The 21063-nt window shown below is 42.0% G+C and overlaps 1 protein-coding gene and 1 long non-coding RNA gene across 2 annotated transcripts in view; both read left to right on the top strand.

The window, feature by feature from the left end:
- Positions 1-19204, top strand: part of LOC310716606 (uncharacterized protein) — a gene marked incomplete at its 3' end in the record, with an annotated part of 48235 nt that extends 29031 nt beyond the window's left edge. Inside the window, exons 2-5 of the mRNA XM_083523890.1 lie at positions 15090-15122; positions 15357-15520; positions 18152-18200; positions 19020-19204. Coding sequence (XP_083380016.1) covers positions 15090-15122; positions 15357-15520; positions 18152-18200; positions 19020-19204 — 431 coding nt within the window. The remainder of the gene's footprint in view (positions 1-15089; positions 15123-15356; positions 15521-18151; positions 18201-19019) is intronic.
- Positions 6568-10779, top strand: LOC310716555. Its single transcript, XR_014530610.1, has 2 exons — positions 6568-7977; positions 9596-10779. It is a non-coding gene; the product is annotated as an uncharacterized lncRNA (long non-coding RNA).
- Positions 19205-21063: the final 1859 nt, after the last annotated feature.

Genomic DNA, 21063 nt, shown 5'->3' with positions numbered 1-21063 from the left:
CATTGCGTTTGAAATTTAGAAAGGTCAGATTTGGTCTTTTCATACCATAACACCTTTTGCCAGATCTATAGCACAAATAAGATTGAGTTTGGCACTTTTTGTGTAAAGATTTCTTTCCTGCCACCCTGCTATTCAAAGTTGCCTTTGGCCTCTTGGTAGCTTCTATGATCCATTCCCTCACTGCTCAATCATCCAGTTTGGATAGCCAGCTTGTTCTATCCACTGTGTTTGTTATACCACCTCATTTCTTTTAAATGATCCTCAGATGGATAGCAAAAACCTTTGTAAAAAAAAGCCATTTTACTAACTTGTCCCCTTAACAACTTTAATTCAGTGACCTTTTGAATTTATTTTCCCAACTATGGTGAATTCTTTGCAGTACAATTAACTACTAATAGTGGAATCTACAACAAACAACTGGTCTTATTCTGAAGTAATCAAAACCACTACAAATGACATCAGGTTGGGCAATTAGCCTGGTGTTTAATCTGGAAGTTGATAATGAGGATTATATTGTGTGCATATATGGCTCAATAAAGTTAGACCTAATTTATTTTTTTCCTCTTTTCCTCCTACCTGGTGGCTCCATCCTCAGCATGCTCCTACCAATATACCCCATGTCACTCTTCTGCACATGTCCAAACCATCTCAATCTCGCCTCCCTCACCTTGTCACCAAAACATCCAACATGCGCTGTCCCTCTAATAAACTCATTTCTAATCTTATCCATCCTCGTCACTCGCAACGGAAACCTTAACATCTTCATCTCCAGCTCCTTCTCCTGTCTTTTACTCAATGCCACTGTCTCTAATTCATACAACATCGCAGGTCTCACCACAGTCCTATAAACTTTTCCTTCATTCTTGCAGATACTCTACTATCACAAATCACTTCTGTCACTCTTCTCCACCCACTCCACCCTGCCTGCACTCTTTTCTTTACTTCACTAACACACTCTCCATTACTTTGCACTGTTAACCCCAGGTACCTAAACTCCTCCACCTTCGCCACCTCTTCCTTCTGCAACCGCACCACTCCACTTCCCTCACTCTCATTCACACACATGTACTCTGTCTTACTCCTACTGACTTTCATTCCCCTTCTCTCCAGCGCATATCTCCACCTCTCCAGGCTCTTCTCAACCTGCTCTCTACTCTCACCACAAATCACAATATCATCTGCAAACATCATAGTCCAGGGAGACTCCTGTCTGACCTCGTCCGTCAACCTGTCCATCACCACTGCAAACAGAAAAGGGCTCAGGCCGATCCTTGATGCAGTCCAACCTTCACCTTGAACCAGTCTGTTGTTCCTACTGCACACTTTACTGCTGTCACACTGTCCTCATACATGTCCTGCACCACCCTCACATACTTCTCTGACACACCTGCAGATACCGATCTTTAAGAATAAGGGAGATGTGCAGACCTGCAGTAACTACAGGGGAATTAAGTTGATCAGTCACACCATGAAGTTATGGGAAAGAGTAGTGGAAGCCAGGCTGAGAGAAGAGGTGGCCATCTGTGAGCAACAGTATGGTTTCATGCCGAGGAAGAGCACCAAGAGTACGACAGATTGCCAAGAGAGGAGTTGTGGTATTGTATGAGGATACAATACCACAACTCCTCTCTTGGCAATCTGTCGTACGCTTTCTCTAAATCCACAAATACACAATGCAGCTCCTTCTGTCCTTCTCTATACTTCTCCATCAACGTTCTCAAAGCAAATAAGGCATCTGTGGTGCTCTTCCTCGGCATGAAACCATTCTGTTGCTCACAGATGGCCACCTCTTCTCTCAGCCTGGCTTCCACTACTCTTTCCCATAACTTCATGGTGTGACTGATCAACTTAATTCCCCTGTAGTTACTGCAGGTCTGCACATCTCCCTTATTCTTAAAGATCGGTATCCGCACACTCCTTCTCCATTCCTCAGGCATCCTCTCACCTTCCAAAATCTTGTTAAACAATCTGGTTAAAAACTCCACTGCCATCTCTCCTAAACATCTCCATGCTTCTACCGGTATGTCATCTGGTCCAACCGACTTTCCACTCTTCATCCTCTTAATCGCTGCTCTCACTTCCTCCTTACTAATCCTATCCACTTCCTGCTTTACTAACTCCACATCCTCCAACCTTCTCTCTCTCTCATTTTCCTCGTTCATCAGCTGCTCAAAACACTCCCTCCATCTTCTCAATACACTCTCCTCACTAGTCAACACATTTCCATCTCCATCCTTTATTGCTAACACATCCTTCCCAGCTCGATCTCTCTGCCTGGCCAATCGGTACAAATCCTTTTCCCCTTCCTTAGTGTTTACCCTCTCATACAGCTCCTCGTATGCCTTTTCCTTGGCTTTCGCCACATCCCTCTTTACCTGCTGCCGCATCTCCTTGTACTCCTGCCTACTTTTCTCATCACCCTGTCGATCCCACTTCTGTTTTGTTAACCTCTTTCCCCTTATGCTCTCCTACACTTCCACATTCCACCACCACGTCTCTTTCTCTTCCTTTCTATTTCCATATGTCATACCAAGTATCTTTCTAGCTGCCTCCCTCATCACTTCTGCAGTAGTTTCCCAATCATCCAAGCATCTTTTCACCCCCACAAAGCCCCTGTCTGACCTCACACTACAGTCTTCCTCCTTCAGTTTCCACCATCTTATTTTTCGTTCAGTCCTTACTCTCCTCATCTTCTTCTTCGCCTCCAAAACCATCCTACAGACCACCCTCCGATGCTGTCTAGCTACACTGTCCCCTGCCAACACCTTACAGTCTCCAATCTCCTTCAGGTTGCATCTCCTACATAGAACATAGTCCATCTGTGTGCACCTTCCTCCACTCTTATACGTCACCCTATGCTCCTCCTTCTTCTTAAAATAAGTGTTCACCACTGCCATTTCCATCCTTTTAGCAAAATCTACCACCATCTGCCCTTCTACATTTCTCTCCTTTAGGCCATACCTACCCATCACCTCCTCATCACCTCTGTTCCCTTCATCTACATGTCCATTAAAATCTGCCCCAATCACCAATTGTTCATTTCTAGGTACACCATCTACCACTTCATCTAATTCACTCCAGAATCTTTCCTTCTCCTCCATCTCACAGCCGACTTGTGGAGCATAGGCACTGATGACATTTATCATCATCCCTTCAACTTCCACCTTCACGATCAACACCCTATCAAAAACTCTCTTCACCTCCACTACACTCTTACTGTACGCTTCCTTCAGAATCACCCCTACACCATTTCTCTTTCCATCCACACCATGATAGATCAGTTTAAACCCACCTCCAATGTTTCTGGCCTTACTCCCTTTCCACTTGGTCTCCTGAACACACAACATATCTACCTTTCTCCTCTCCATCATATCAGCTAACTCTCTCCCTTTACCAGCCATAGTGCCAACATTTAAAGTACCAACCCGAACCTCCACTCTCCTACACTTCTCCTTTCCCTGCCGTCTTTGTAGACGTCTTCCTCCTCTCCTTCTCCTCCTTCGGCCAACAGTAGCCCAATTTCCACCGATACCCTGTTGGCTAACGATACCTGTGGTGGTCGTTGTTAACCCGGGCCTCGACCGATCCGGTATGAAATTCTTAATCGTGACCCGCATATTTGATTTGGCGCATGTTTTACGCTGGATGCCCTTTCTAACGCAACCCTCCCCATATATCCGGGCTTGGGACCGGCACTAAGAGTGCACTGGCTTGTGCAACCCTAATGGCTGGGTTAGTTTACTATGCCAGATCAATAATAAAAAATACAAAAAAATGATTCTGCCCTCTAACAACAGAGTTTTTTTTTTTTTTTTTTTTTTGCTGTTTACAGGCTTTTAGGCTCAAGAGGAATGAAAACTTCCCTTCATGGATTTCCTGAGCACCAAGATAATTCTCTGAGTGTAAACATTACGAGCAATGATTATTCTGCTTTTAACTTAGCTATTAGTAAATATAGGGATTCTGAATTCTTTATAATTATTATTTAAAGTGTTGCATCCGTCTCTGTCAATGATTTAACATTTGGTTAACTATGGGGGAGTTTTAGATTCATGTAATTTGGGGATTTGTAATCAGAATCAATATAGATTATATTAAATGGGAGATGAATTCATTCATTTAAAACAATTAATAAATATAATTAATTAAGTAATTAATCAATTAAGTAAGCAAGTAAAGTCAAGCAGTAATTTGATGTTGGGTTTCAAATCAATTACATACTTTGCAGGCTACAATGATTATACAGTATTTATAAAAATATAATTTCCATGTCTGTATTCTTCTACTGTTTCAATAAAGTTCTCTCTTTAAAAGTCATCATTGTAGCATTGTTTCCTGTTCCCTTTTTTCCCCATAATTAGTGTCACTATGCATTTGGCAAACAACAATACTATAGCAATACTAAAAAAAGTTAAGAAACATCAAAATGCTTTTATTTATGTGACTGCCTCAATGGTTTGTACCAAAAATCTTATATACATTTTTATGTGTAAATTACGTTTAACAATGGACATTGTCTCAGGCCAGCTTTACTGTCATGTATCACCAGGCAACGGAAACAGGGAGTAAAACAAAGTGTAGTTTTATTGAACCTACAAGTCAAACAAAAGGAAACTATAAAAGCTGGAGTGCAAAGAACAAAGATATTAACTGGAGCGGGCGAAACAAGGATCACAGGGAAGCACAGGAGCAGTAATGAGTCCAGTGAAGTTTGGAAACCAAGTACACACTGGAATGGAGTCAGGCCAGTGGTTTCTTGACGCAGGGAGTTTTGTGCGTACTCGGCCCACTGGAGGAACCAGTTCCAGCTGTTCTGTTCGTGGTGGCAGTATGATTGGAGGTAGCGTCCAAGTTGTTGTATCTTCCACTCAGTCTGGCTGTTGGTCTGTGGATGGTAACCAGAAGATAAGTTAACTGTGACACCGAGTAGTTTAAAGAACTCCTTCCAAATGTAGGAGGTAAACTAAGAACCCCGACCAGACACTATTTGTTTCGGAAGGCCATAATTATGAAATACATGCTGGTAAGTGTGACTCAGCTATTTCTAGGGCTGTAGGCAGACCTCAGAGGGAACCTAATCTGCAGGCCTTGGAGAAGTGATCTACAGCACCCAGGATACAGGTGTAACCATCAGAGTTCGGCAGATCAGTGACAAAATCGATACCAATATGAGACCAAGGCCTTGTGGGCCCGGCAGTGGAACCAGTTTCCCCACAAGTAAGTGTTAAGGTGTCTTTGAAATGGCACAGAATCAGCATCCTTGGACGTACCTGGAAACGTCCCTGATCATACCGGGCCACCAATAGCAAGATCGGAGAATAAGGAGAGTCCAGCTCCTGCCTGGGTGGCCCAAGCCCGGGACCTCATGAACAGAACACAACAACAGGAATGGACGGCAGGTATTTGGGACAAATTCTCGAAAGTGTTGCAGTTTGGATCTCTTTATCGATGCTTCATTCTATGGGTCAGAGGATGAGATTGGGGGGTATGATAGGCTACGGGTCCGTGGGATCATCGGGAGCAAAAATTTGTGAGAGGGCATCAGCTTTACCATTCTTGGAACCATGGCGATAGGTAAAAGTGTAATTCAATCGTGTGAGGAAATATGCTCATCCTGCCTGCCGGCGGTTAAGGCGTCTTGCTTAACGTAGGCATTGGAGGTTCTTGTGATCTGTAATAACCCTAAATGGGTGAGTTGCCCCCTCTAACCAGTGCTGCCACTCCTCTAGGGCCAGTTTAATGGCTAAGAGTTCTATATTACCGATATCATAGTCTTGTTCGGCCGGAGGGAGTTTCTTGAAGTAGAAAGCGCAGGGTTGGAAGTGTGGAGGATTACCCAGCCCCTACACCTGTGGAGGAGGCGTCTACTTCTACTATGAACGGAAGCTGGGGATCAGGGTGTAGAAGGAGAGGTGCTGTAATGAACTTCCATGGTAATGAACAGCTCAGTGAAGGCCTCATCAGCCTCCTGGTTGCAGACTAGGGTCTTGGCTTTACCCTTCAGAAGTGAGGTGAGCGGGGCAGTGACCAAACTAAAGTTGAGGATGAACCTTTGATAGAAGTTAGCAAATCCTAAGAATTATTGGAGCTCTTTCGTGGAGTCTGGATAAGGCCAGTCTAGGACCGCCTTGACTTTCCCCCGGTCCATTTGTACCCCCCATCGGCTAAGAACGTACCCCAGGAACTGTACACAGGACTGATGGAACTCACATTTCTCCAGCTTCAGGTATAGGTGGTGTTCCTGTAATCATTCTAGAACTTGACATTGAAGACATGCGGCATAACATTGATGTTGGGTCAGACTTTGAGAATATATTCAATTCAATTCAATTCATTTTTATTTGTATAGCGCTTTTAACAATGAACATTGTCTCAAAGCAGCTTTACACAAATAATGCTGTGATTAAAAATGAATAAGTAAGTTTGTCCCTGATGAGCAAGCAGGTGGCGACTGTGGCAAGGAAAAACTCCCCGAGATGGCATAAGGAGAGGAACCAGACTCAAGAGGGAACCCATCCTCATCTGGGTTACACCGAATGTCCATTTGTAGCAGGTATACAATGTTGCAGTCAAGTCAAGTCAAGTTTATTTATATAGCGCTTTTCACAACGGACATTGTCTCAAAGCAGCTTTACAGAAATCAACAGTCAAGGTGAATGGTGTGCGTTTGTCCCTGATGAGCAAGCCGTGGCGACAGTGGCAAGGAAAAACTCCCTTAGATGTTATGAGGAAGAAACCTTGAGAGGAACCAGACTCAAAAGGGGAACCCATCCTCATATGGGTGACATCAAGAGTTTGATCATAAATCTTTCAACAATACAGAACACTGGAGAGTGAGAACTAACATGAGTACTGGAGTATAAGATTATAAGTAAATGTTCTTTCTACAGTCTTTGGTATAAAAGTAGGAGCTACTGAGCTCAACATTTGTGATCATCATAGATCCAGCATCAGCTTCTCCATGCCAGAGCCTTTAAACACTCCAGGAGGTCCAATGCCACACATGTAGTGGGATTCAATTGGCACTCGTACATCTGTAAATGGTTCGGGATGTTTGCGAGTTCAGCATCTACTTCTCCATGATCACCCATAGGTCCATAATCTTCACGAGGTGGGAGGTGACTGGAGCTGGCCAAACCTCAGAAAGCCTCGGGATGGGGAGAGAAAGAGAAGCAGTGGAGAGGAATAAGTGTAGCTGCTGTTCATGATATTAACAGCGCAAGTTGATAATGTGCATGTGATCAGATGTTCTGGAGCACAAGGTTATGATGTGATGTGTGTTATGTGTAGGCTTTGCTGAAAAGATACTGTTCAATCTGCACTTAAACTGGGAGAGCATGTCTGAGCCCCGAACACTGTCAGGAAGACTATTCCAGAGTTGGGGAGCTAAATGTGAGAATGATCTACCGCCTTTTGTGGACTTTGCTATTCTAGGAACTACTAGAAGCCCAGAGTTTTGAGATCTCAGGGAGCGTGACGGATTGTAGCGTGTTAGAAGACTGGAGAGATACATGGGAGCCAAACCATTTAGTGCTTTATAAGTAAGAAGTAGTAGTTTGTAGTCTATTCGAAACTTAACAGGAAGCCAGTGTAGGGACGATAAGATTGGGGTTATATGATCGTATTTTCTTGACCTAGTAAGGATTCTTGCTGCCGCATTCTGAACTAACTGAAGCTTGTTTATTAATGATGCAGGACATCCACCTAGTAATGCATTACAGTAGTCTATTCTAGAGGTCATGAACGCATGGACGAGCTTCTCTGCATCGGATATAGATAACATATTTCTTAGCTTAGAAATATTTCTAAGGTGAAAGAAGGTTGTTTTTGTAACTTGATTAATGTGATTTTTGAAAGATAAGTTGCTGTCTAAAATAACTCCCAGGTCTTTTACTGTTGAACTAGTAGTTACAGAACATCCGTCTAAATGCAGGCTGAGATGCTGGAGCTTCTGTGTACTAGTTTTTGGGCTGATGAGCATTTAAAAAAAATGTGTAAAGGACATTAGACAGTGGATGCTCGATAACTTTCTTCTGCTAAACTCAGATAAGACGGAAGTACTTTTACTAGGACCACATGCAGCTAGAAGCAAACTTTCCGATTACCTAACATCTCTGGATGGTGTTTCTGTTTCAGCGTGTACGGCTGTCAAAGACCTTGGTGTGATTATTGACTCGAGTCTTTCCTTTGAGGCTCACGTGAATAATATTACCAGGATCGCCTTCTTTCACCTTAGAAATATTGCTAAAATTAGAAATATGATGTCGTTACAGGATGCAGAAAAACTAGTTCATGCTTTTGTTACTTCTAGATTAGACTACTGTAACGCTTTACTGTCTGGGTGTGCGAGTAGGTGCATAAATAAGCTTCAGTTAGTTCAGAATGCAGCAGCAAGAGTCCTCACTAGATCTAGGAAATATGACCACATCACCCCTGTATTAATCAGTCTACACTGGCTCCCAATCAAATCTCGCATTGATTATAAAATTTTACTACTGACATATAAAGCACTTAATGGTCTCGCACCACCGTATCTGAGTGAACTTCTGTACCAGTATGATCCTCCACGCCTACTTAGATCAAAAGGTGCAGGCTATCTGTTGGTTCCTCCAATAATGAAGATTACAGCAGGGGGCAGATCTTTCTCTTATAAAGCCCCGCAGTTATGGAACAGCCTTCCAATCAGTGTTCGGGACTCAGACACAGTCTCAGTGTTCAAGTCGAGGTTGAAAACATATTTATTCAGTCAAGCCTTTAATCAGTAGATTTTTTCTCAGGTAAAGGCTCAGATCTGGAGGGAACATTGATATAGAGTGTTTGGTGAACTGGGATATTTGTACGCTGTCGTCCCCTCACATTCACGTGTTCACTCAGGTTTGTTGATGGTGGTGTGGTGGGCCGTCTCTTATCCCAGAGATCCCTCATGTCTGTGTTGCCTTCTGGTTCTCCCTTTTAGTTATGCTGCTATAGCGAGTCTTGCCGGAGTCCAAACTGCACAGTGACTTTAACTCTCATGCAACAATAGGTACACTTAATAATCCATATCCTTCTCTTCCTGTCACCCTCTTCTCTCTCTCTCTCTCTCTCTCTCTCTCTCTCTCTCTCTCTCTCTCTCTCTCTCTCTCTCTCGGTCGAGTTAAACATGCTCCTGAGGCTCCAGTGACCACTGTTCCTGCCCCTCTCCCCCCCGTGGATCTTCCCACTTCATCCAGGCCTGCCTGGATTGGATGTCAACAGTCTCCTACACTGATGTCAACAGTCTCCTACACTGACTCAGAAATACACTTCGCTTTTGATCATCATCACTGCACCCCGCAACATTGTATACCCGCCACAAATGGACATTCGGTGTAACCCAGATGAGGATGGGTTCCCTCTTGAGTCTGGTTCCTCTCAAGGTTTCTTCCTTATGCCATCTCGGGGAGTTTTTCCTTGCCACAGTCGCCAGTCGCCACCGGCTTGCTCATCAGGGACAAACTTACTCATAAAGAACATATTAATTTTTAATCACCGCATTATCTGTGTAAAGCTGCTTTGAGACAATGTTCATTGTTAAAAGCGCTATACAAATAAAAATGAATTGAATTGAATTGAGCAAAATCTCCGTCTTATCAGAATTTAATAGCAGAAAGTTATGGGTCATCCAATCTCTTATTTCCTTAACACACTCAGTTATGCGAGCTAATTGAGCTGATTCGCCGGGTTTAGCTGAGATATATAGCTGGGTATCATCAGCATAACAATGGAAGCTAATTCCATGCCTTCTAATAATATTTCCTAATGGAAGCATGTATATTGTGAAAAGCAGGGGTCCTAGAACTGACCCTTGTGGCATGCCATAATTTACTAGCATTAGCCTGGATAGCTCTCCATTTAAATCTACGGAATGGTAACGATTGGACAGGTATGATTTAAACCAGCTTAATGCCTGTCCCTGAATGCTGATGTAGTTCTGTAAGCGATCGAGGAGAAGATCATGATCTATAGTGTCGAACGCAGCACTAAGATCTAGTAAAACTAATAGAGAGATGTAGCCTTGGTCTGAAGCTAAAAACAGGTCATTAGTGATTTTAACTAGGGCAGTTTCTGTGCTATGTTGGGGCCTAAAACCTGATTGAAACTCTTCAAAGATATTGTTCTCTTGCAAGTGGTTACATAACTGGGCAGCCACAATCTTTTCTAAAATCTTAGACATAAATGGGAGATTTGAAATTGGTCTGTAATTCGATAGCGTGTTTGGATCCAGATTAGGTTTTTTAATGAGGGGCTTAATAACTGCTAACTTGAGGGATTTAGGGACGTGACCTAACAATAGTGAGGAGTAAATAATATTCAGAAGAGGCTCACCAGCTGTATATAACACTTCCTTCAGTAGTTTAGTGGGAATTGGATCTAACTGACATGTTGTTGATTTAGCTTTGATAATAGCATAATACAGCTCTTCCTGTCCTATACATGTAAAGCAGAGTAGTTGTGGAGTTGTGGGTAAGATTGTGTCGGGAGATGCTGTCAGAGGTTGAACTGCCACAATTGTTTTTCTAATGTTATCTATTTTTTTTTTTCTTTATGAAGAAATTCATAAAGTCCTCACTACTAAACTGTGATGGAACACATTTTCCAGATCGCTGATTTGTAGTTAGTTTAGCTACTGTACTGAAAAGGATCCTGGGATTGTTTTTGTTATTTTCTATGATTTTGCTCAGGTGTTCAGCTCTAGCAGCTTTTAGCGCCTGTCTGTAGCTGAGCATACTGTCTTTATACGCAATTCTGAATACCTCCAATTTAGTTTTCCTCCATTTTTTTCTCCAGATTACGTGCTGTTTTCTTCAGGGCATGCGTATGACTATTATACCAAGGTGAAGGTGCTTGTTTTCTAACCTTTTTTAACCGGATAGGGGCAACAGTGTCTAATGTGCTAGTGAGGATAAGGTCTATGTTGTTCGCCATCTTATCAAGATTATCAGCAGTTATGGGTTTGCAGGGTACAGTGATGATGATCAGAAGCGAACTGTATTCCTGAGTCAGTGTAGGAGACTGTTGACATCAACTACAGTCAAATCCATCCTCAAAGCTCCCGTTCTTAATCCGGAATTTCATGGAACCACCCAAGGCGTTGACGAGAAACCATCCCCAGCTGCACAGATTGGCCTCCAGTCGAAGAGAACACAATCCAGAGGCTGGCCTGGACGAAGTGGAGAGAGGGGCAGGAGCCTCAGGAACATGTTTAACTTGACCGAGAGAGAGAGAGAGAGAGAGAGAAAGAGAGAGAGAGTGACAGGTAGAGAAGGATATGGATTATTAAGTGTACCTATTGTTGTATGAGAGTTAAAGTCACTGTGCAGTTTGGACTCCGGCAAGACTTGCTATGGCAGCATAACTAAAAGGGAGAACCAAAAGGCAACACAGACATGAGGGATCTCTGGGATAAGAGACTCATCAACATCAACACTCATTAACAAACCTGAGTGAACGTGTGAGTGTGGGGGGACGACAGCATACAAATATCCCAGTACACCAAACACTCTATATCCATGTTCCCTCCAGATCTGAGCCTTTGCCTAAGAATAAATCTACTGATTAAACGCTTGACTGAATAAATATGTTTTCAACCTCGACTTAAACACTGAGACTGTGTCTGAGTCCCGAACACTGATTGGAAGGCTGTTCCATAACTGTGGGGCTTTATAAGAGAAAGATCTGCCCCCTGCTGTAGTCTTCATTATTTGAGGAACCAACAGATAGCCTGCACCTTTTGATCTAGGTAGGCGTGGAGGATCATACTCATACAGGAGATCACTCAGATACTGCGATGCGAGACCGTTAAGTGCTTTATACGTCAGTAGTAGTATTTTATAATCAATGCGAGATTTGATTGTTAGCCAGTGAAGACTGATTAATACAGGGGTGATGTGGTCATATTTCCTAGATCTAGTGAGGACTCTTGCTGCTGCATTCTGAACCAACTGAAGCTTATTTATGCACTTATTTATGCACACCCAGACAGTAAAGCATTACAGTAGTCTAATCTAGAAGTAACAAAAGCATGAACTAATTTTTCTGCATCCTGTAACAACATCATATTTCTAATTTTAGCAATATTTCTAAGGTGAAAGAAGGTGATCCCGGTAATATTATTCACGTGAGCCTCAAAGGAAAGACTAGGGTCAATAAAAACACCAAGGTTTTTGACAGCCGTACACGCTGAAACAGAAACACCATCCAGAGATGCTACGTAATCGGAAAGTTTGCTTCTGGCTGCATGTGGTCCTAGTAAAAGTACTTCCGTCTTATCTGAGTTGAGCAGAAGAAAGTTATCGAGCATCCACTGTCTAATGTCCTTTACACATTTCTCAACATTGTTAAGCTGATCTCTCTCATCTGGCTTTGCTGAAATATACAGCTGTGTATCATCAGCATAGCAATGGAATCTAATACCATGTTTATGAATAATTTCACCAAGAGGCAGCATATATAAAGAGAAAAGCAGAGGGCCTAAGACAGATCCTTGAGGAACACCAAACTTTACCTCAGAGAGTGTGGAGAACTCACCATTTTCATAAAAAAACTGATAGCGATCAGTCAAATAAGACCTGAGCCAAGAGAGAGCTGTTCCCTTTATTCCAACAATGTTCTCAAGTCTAGCAAGTAGTTTAGTGTGATCAATGGTGTCAAAAGCTGCACTAAGGTCGAGCAAAACAAGTAAGGAGACAAAACCCTGATCAGAGGCCAATAACAGGTCATTTACCACCTTAACTAGCGCCGTGTCTGTGCTATGATGAGGCCGAAATCCTGACTGATACATTTAAAAAAAAGGTTATTCATAAGTAGGTGTGAGCATAACTGCTGTGCTACAACTTTTTCTAAAATTTTGGATATAAAGGGGAGATTTGATATTGGTCTGTAGTTGGACAGCTGACATGGGTCAAGGTCAGATTTCTTAATTAGGGGTGGATAACTGCCAGTTTGAAGGATTTTGGTATAAAACCAGTGCTAATGGAAGAGTTTATTATTTTTTAAACAGGTTCAATTACCTCTGGAATTATCTGTTTAAAGAAACTTGTAGGCAAGGGATCGAGAATGCAGGTTGATGATTTTGATGAGAAAATTAATGAAATTAAGTCATTCTCATTAATAGGAGTGAAGCTTTGTAATTGATTGTCTGTTATAATTACACTGCTGTCTACAGGATTACTTGTAAAATAATTTGGATTTATATTAACAGTCTGGATTTCTTGCCTGATGTTTTCAACTTTATTATTAAAAAAGTTCATGAAATCATTACTACCTAATGATTGTGTGCATGTTAGTGCAGTGCTTTTATTCCCTGTTAATTTTGCTACCGTGCTGAATAAAAATCTAGGATTATGCTTGTTATTTTCTATGAGGGTGGAGAAATATGCTGATCTAGCAAGAGATTTTCTATAATTTAGGAGGCTCTCCTTCCATGCTATTTGAAATACTGTTAATTTTGTTCGACGTCATTTCCGTTAAAATTTTCGAGTGGTCTGTTTTAAGGTGCGTGTATGATCATTATACCACTGTGCTAATTTTTTTCTCCCTGATCATTTTGGTCTTAAGGGGAGCTACATTATCTAGAGTATAACGTAATGTTGATTCTAGGTATTCAGTGGCCCAATCGAGCTCTGCGGGGTCAGACGGAGATCTATCTAATATCGTAATTTCTGGAAGATTGTTTATAAAACACGCTGCTGTAGCTGACGTGAAAGTACGCTTAACACGATAACGTGGTAAGGTAGTAATGCAATGACTGAGGCAGATTTTAAAAGAGATGAGATAATGGTCTGAAATAGCTTCAGACTGTGGAATTATGACTAAGTTTTTTATTTTTTATCCAAATGTTAACAACAAATCGAGAGTGTGTCCACCACTATGAGTGGGTCCTATAACATTCTGATTAATTCCAACTGAATCTAGAATGGACACAACTGCTGCTCTTAAAGAGTCTTCCTGATTATCAAAATGAATGTTAAAGTTCACTCGACCACTCGAAAATTAGAACGTAAATGGCGTCAAACAAAATTAACAGTATTTCAAATAGCATGGAAGGAGAGCCTCCTAAATTATAGAAAATCTCTTGCTAGATCAGCATATTTCTCCAAAGAGCAAACTAGCTTACACTTCTTACAGATAAAATATTTGCTAACAACGGAGAAAGACTGACTAAACATGTCACACTTCACACACTGAAGGAACTGGATGTTAGCCATAGCAGAGAAATGACGTACCTTAATGTGGTTAATGTAGTGTGTGTTCGTAGTTCTGGTGGGAATGTCCTCCATATGCTGCTTTCAAATTCTTAAACAGGGAAAAATGCGCTCTTCTGAAAGCAAAAATAAACAGTTTAACAAGAGGAAACAGGAACTGACGTCACAACAGGAGAGATTTCCCTGAATATATCAGGATATCATCATCTGGTTCCTCTCAAGGTTTCTTCCTTATGCCATCTCGGGGAGTTTTTCCTGCCACAGTCGCCACCGGCTTGCTCATCAGGGAAAAACTTACTTATAAAGAACATATTCACTTTTAATCATCACATTATCTGTGTAAAGCTGCTTTGAGACAATGTTCATTGTTAAGCGCTATACAGATAAAAATTTATTGAATTGAATTGAATCATCAAAGTATACCAAAGTGTACATCAATGATATCCTGATAAATAACAAAATGATGACAAAAAGTTCTGGAACACCTCTGGAGAAATAAAGAGTCTATATGACATGACCCGGTATTCGTAGTGCCCGAGGGGGTGATGATGGCCGTCTTCCATTCATCACCCTTGCGTATGCGCACTAGATTGTATGCACTCTGAGGGAAGAGGATGGGGTGATGAAGCTCTGTTGTAAGGCTATCTGAATGTAGGACTCCATTGCCAAATGCTTTGGGACAGACAGTGGATAGATACGTCCTTTCAGCAATTTCACACCTGGTATTAGGTCGATTGCGCAATCTCATGGGTGATGAGGGGGCCAGGCGAGTGGCAGCCTGCTTACTGAACACATCTTGGAAGGACTTATACTCAGGGCAAATAGCAACTCCTTTGTGGGTCTCAGGACTTTCGATCTGAGTAGAGGCAAGGAAAAGTGGGACAGGTCATGGTTGGGGTAAGATGCCCAGACATTGATTTTGCCAATGTTGACTCCACTGGAGGACATCACCTGGGTTCCATGAAAACCTAGGGGAGTCGTGAGACCCAAGAATGATGCTGGCAGTGGAGTTTTCTAGGACCAGAAAACTTATTTCCTCTTGGTGGAACAATCTCACTTGTAGGATGATCACAGGAGTACATTATTTTACCCAACCACGTCCTAAAGGCCTCCCCTGGATTGTCTGTATAGAGAGGTCCAGAGACGCTCTCTCATGGGCCAGCTGGAAGCGCTCTAGGCATCTTTGGAAGAAGAAATTTTCGAAGGAGCCAGAGTCTACAAGCGCAGAAACAAGAAGTGACAAGTTAGGGGTGATGAGTTTGACCATCAATTTTGAGAGTTTGGTTATCTCTGAGGTAAGATTGAGTGTACTCACCAACTGACGTGGGGGCCTAATGGGGCACTGGCGCATAAAGTGACCGAATCACCACAATATAGGCATGCTCTAGCTGCAAGGTGGCATTCTCTCTGTAGGCAAAAAAGTAGCTCATTCATGCTTAAGTAAACATAGGAAAGTATCAGAATAGAAATCCCCAGCGCGCATAAAACTCATAAACATGCAAAAAGCCCCATCCAATACAGAAGAAGATAACACACAGAAACTTAGAATGAATCATGGAGGGAAGTTTATTAAAAGCCCAGGCTATTAAAAGCCCCAAGTACATGACATAAAATGGAATAAAACATCTTCAGTGAAATTCGCCCCTCCTTGCAGCTGGAGTAGGCCTTGGCTGCATCTGCTCCTGCCCGTCCCCAGAACAATCACTGCCACTGTCAACTTCACCACCAGGAGAAGTAGGACCATAGTCATGGCCACTCACTGTGACACAAGAAGCTGCGCCATCACTATCATCATAAACAGTAACACGATCCAAGAGAGGGCTAGGATATGGCAAATATCCGTCTAGGTAGAAGCATTGGCAACTTGGGGGATATGCATAAGACTATATGATTGCCACATTCATGGATCTGGAGCAGGTGTAGTTGACACCAAAGTCTCCAGAAAAAGTAGAGGTTGCACAGGAAGTAGAGAGACACAGGAAGCCAGGGAGTTTGGCGCGGTGTAGAGAACTTTCACCTAGCTAAAAGAAATAAAGAATATACTTAGAACTATTCAAAGCCAAAGCAACCTACTAAAACTATCAAAGTAATACATTTAAGAATATATCAAAAAATATAAATAAGCTTATGCAGAATCCTAAAACTGCTAACAAAATTATAATATAGTATAATTTATAAAATAAGGAAAAAAGCAAAGTACTCACGCATGATCAAATTGCACAGGTAAGCACTGTTCAAAGGTCAGGAAAACACTGTGAAGTGAAATAAGGAAGTAGGAAACAGTGGTATACGTCCCTAATTTTTTTGGTCCAACCCTTAAAATCTCAAAGATAATGGTAATCATAATGATCAGGCAAACCCCTAAATGATGTATGAGGAAGGAACATTTAAATATTAATGGTAAATGGGATACTTGGGGGTAGGCCCAAATTCAGGGTGTTTCCCAAACTATTGGTAACTGGGGAGGGCCCAGCTTTGGGGAGTATCCAATGTTAATGCTGAATCAGAATCAAAGTGTATAAAAGGAGAATAAAATACCAACTGTTCTCAGACCATCTCTGTCATGACATGCGGATGCTCTCAGTTTGATTGTGGTTTGCTTAAAAAAATTCTACAGTGCTCTTCTCATTCAAAATTTCTTGATTCTTTTTGAAAGGATTATTTTAACAGCATTTATTTTAAAAGTCCCCAACTAAAGTCGGAAGCCGTTCGGTCTGCAAGATAAGTATTTTCCGACATAATTGGTGTCAGAAGTGGGATTCCAGTGAGGCTGGTGGAGCCACTCCTCCGCCGCCAGCTGCGGCATCTTACAAGTGGCAGAGACCGGTACAATTAGAAAGAAGCCTATTTATTCAAAATTCTGCTTAGTTATCTGCTGTCCTGTGAGTGTTTTGGCCCGGGGTTGGGGTAAGGTAAAACTAGTTCTGGAGAAAAGCACCCCATGTACAAAAGTTGAGGAAAATTGCCAAATAGTTTATTAAAAATTCTGTGGTTGAGTGGATGAGTAGTAGCAATTGATGTAATTTAAGAATACTTCCAGAGAAAGTAGAGAACTCTGGTTAGGGGGGATTGTGTATTTGATGAGCAGATGTGAACTTGTGTGAAAGGAAATCTTGCAATACCACGTTTTGCATATAACAGAGCATATCCAGGTGTGATGACGGTATATGTGATATAGGATTGCTTAGGCGAGTGGATTGAAGATAGAGAAAAATTCCTGTGATACTGCTGCTGACGTGAACTGGAGTTTCATGGGCAAGCAGGGCTGCATAGAGGACAGGTGTAGAGACTCTGGCTGGTAAGTCACTGTTACTAAATTAGAAAATTTAAAACAGGGTTGGACCCAGAGAATGTAGTGTTGATGTTAATTGTAAGATTTTTTTTGTGTGTGTGCTGTTATTTGCACTACACTATGTCTGTTTATATTCACTCCCGGTATAGTTTTTACAGTTCTCTTCGCACAGTACTGTATATTCAGAGTATACAGTAGGTTTACTAGTCGGCGCTATCTCAGGTTTTGTGTCTTGTGTTGTCTTGTGTTTTCTTTCTGCACTGTCTGTCTGTACTGTTTTTCGTCTGCACTGTTTGCACTAAGTTGCACTCATGCACTTTATGTAGCTTGTTGTTGTTTAGTGTAGCACCAAGGTTCTTAGTTTTTACTTTGTACTGTGTACGACTGTGTATAGTAGAAATGACAATAAAAGCCTCTTGACTTGACTTGTAGAAAAAGTAAAGTGCAATTAAAATAGGATGTGCCAGAAAGGTAAGTATAAAATGCATGTTACTACACAGGATACAAGAGTTTATGAGAATAAAGTCAGGTAAAAGAATAAACGAACACAGACAAAACAAAATTCATTAATTAATTATAGCCTGTGACAGACTGCTGTGTGAGGAAACTTTGATTGTTTTTGTGTAAAAAACAGAGGCAAGAAGTTGTCCAAACAGTGCGTGGCAGAGGCACTAAGCGCAGAGGTAAGTAAGGAGCTCTACAAGAATCAGGTAAAGCCGAGATATTTGTCTATAAAGCATTTTGGGTTAAGCATGGTTTGATTTGCATGTTATTAAAACAACTTAAGGACCTTATCAGAGAAAACCAAACACTTGATTAAAAGAGGAGGTGGAATAGTAAAGATGGAACACCCCATAGATTATGTAGTAGCAAAGCATAAGCTTTTTGAAAAAGATATCAAAAAAAATTTCATACCAGGACAAGTGGGGATTTGCAATGGGCAAAATATTTAATGTTTTACTGTGTGGCATAATGAAGAAACTAGCTAAGTGTGAAGAAAAAAAAGAAGGCAAAAAAGACACAAAGTAAGTTAGAATGGAAGAAGATCATAGTGGGGTGGTTGAAGCAGAGGGGATAATGAGAGACACAGAAGAAAGGATTAAAAAAGTTAAACGAGTTAGAGGAAGGAAAGAGCAAAGTGTAGAGAAACTGGAAGAGAGAGGAACAGCCCCACCCTTAGAGCTGTATGATGGGCACAATTGGCCACCACCCTGAAGTATGTCACTCAAAGCCAGCGGAACCAAGTGGCGGAACTGAAATCCATGGATGAACTACAGAAGAAATAAAAGATCATGGAGTTCTGAGTGGATGCTACAAGCTTGAATATGATGAGCAGAGAGCCACGCTGGCACAGATGTGAAGGAACTGTGCCCAGAGCCACTACTCCAAGTGGAACGCACAGAAGGTTACTCCCAGAGCACAAGAGTCATGGACGAGGCTAGTGGAAAAAGTCAAACAATATTATGCAAAATACCTCAAGAACAGCACTCCCTATGGGCTAGGAGAAGGTGAACAAAGGAAAGCAGAGAGCCAGAAGAAAAAAGAGACGAAAGGGGATGGAATTATTCAGCGACGGACCAGGAAAAGAACACAGAGAAGAGACAGTACCCACAAAGGAGCCAAGATCAACCTCACATCCATAGTCAAGAGTGGGGCTAAGAGCCACTTCCTGTTCTCCAAGGAGTGAGAAAGCATACAATAAAGGGGAAGTGCAAAGCAAACTAGAAAGAATGGTAAGAGAGGTAAGAATAGCCCTACAGGACAAAGAAGAAGGCTTGAAGAAGATAGCAGAAACTTTGGCAGAACTCAAGAACAAAGTAAAAGGGATTGAGGAACTGACACGCAAAAGCCAAGAACAAGTGGCAGCTAACTACGAGCTGGTGCAGGAAAGTAGTAAAATACTGGACACCAGCCTAAAACAGTTTGAGAAAACATGCAAATGGACTGATGAGGCCCAAGTAAGGAAGCAAAGGGAAGAGAGCTAAATGAAACAAGCATGGAAATAACACCCATGGATCTAAAGCCACCCGAGCAAAAAGAAAACCGAGCATTAAGGAATAGAAGCAACATAAAGCTTCCGGTGCATTACAGCCGTACCAGAGATCGTGAAAAGAAATACACAAAGAAGTTAAAGCAAAACAAAAAGAGCCAACACTGAAATGGAGGTGATGGTAGTGGGCCAAGTGGCAGCGACGACATGAGTGATCATGAAAAAGGCGTATATGGCATGTGTCAAGAGTACACATTATCGCAGTATCCTGTACGCCAACTTCCCCTAACGGTGAAAGCAAAATATGTCCAATATATCCCATGGTCATTCATAGATGTAGCAGGACTGATGAACCGCCTGCCAGACGTGTGCAAAGGAGCACAAAGATGGATAACACAATTTGAAGAAAAAACAATAGGCCACCACCTTGCACAGATATTAAAGCGATCCTTGCCCAAACCATAGGGAGGGCAAAAACAGTGGAGATATTCAAAGAAGCAAAAGTGGGGTATGATGCAGAAGATTTAGATATAATCATTTTCCATTCGGCCTATTTCAGAATGACATCTGGGGCACCCTGAGAAAACAATACCCAACAAAACTGGACCCAGCAAGACTGGAAACCATGCAATTGGAAGAATAGGAAAATGTGGCTAAATTCATCCAAACCTTTCAAGATGCTTGGAGAGAGAAGACAGGTGCTTGGGACGAGTCTGACACCAGCAAAGGATGGTTTCGAATGGTGTTGAAAAAGACACTCCCTGCTAAAGTACAGGGATTCTTGGAAGAAGGAGCAATGCCATGGGAATAACCCTAGATCCATTTTGTAAACCAATACTGGAAGAAAAAGAATGAGAGCAAAGAGGCAAGTGAGACCTTAGTGACAGAATTATACAAGGCCCAACAAGTAAGATGGCAGGACGTAAACAAGAAGAAAAAGAAAAGAAGAAAGATACCACTGTAAAGCAAGCTGCGGTGATATTCCCAACAGCAATGTTAAGACCACAGGAACAAGTTTCCTAAGTGCAAGTCCAAGAAGCACAGGCCCCAGTACAAGTAGATGCACACTGGATGCAACCACCAATGCAGCCAAGTAGACCAGTGGCCCAACAAGCAGCTCTTCCAGTGGCCCAACAGGCAGCCCCTTGGATGTATGTGTTTGCCGGCGGGGCACAATGGCCTCAGCACAACCAGAATGCTAGACCTTTCAAACAAGGAAGAGGAAGAGGAGGATGGTCTGGATATAGAGGACCAACAGCTATGGGTCCAAGAGACCACGGACCTGGATGCTGGCACTGGTGCTCTATTGGATTGAGATCTGGTGACTGTGGAGGCCATTTGAGTACAGTGAACTCATAGTCATGTTCAAGAAACCAGTCTGACATGATTAAGGCTTTATGACATGACGCGTTATCCTGCTGGAAGTAGCAATCAGAAGATGGGTACACTGTGGTCATAAAGGGATGGACATGGTCAGCAACAATACTCAGGTAGGCTGTGGCATTTATACGATGCTCAATTGGTACTAATGGGCCCAAAGTGTGCCAAGACAATAT

This window comes from Silurus aristotelis (genome assembly GCF_946808225.1).
Source record: "Silurus aristotelis genome assembly, chromosome: 21".
Classification (NCBI taxonomy): domain Eukaryota; kingdom Metazoa; phylum Chordata; class Actinopteri; order Siluriformes; family Siluridae; genus Silurus; species Silurus aristotelis.
Note: the sequence above shows the minus strand (reverse complement) of the source record. Positions and strands in the feature narration are given on the sequence as shown.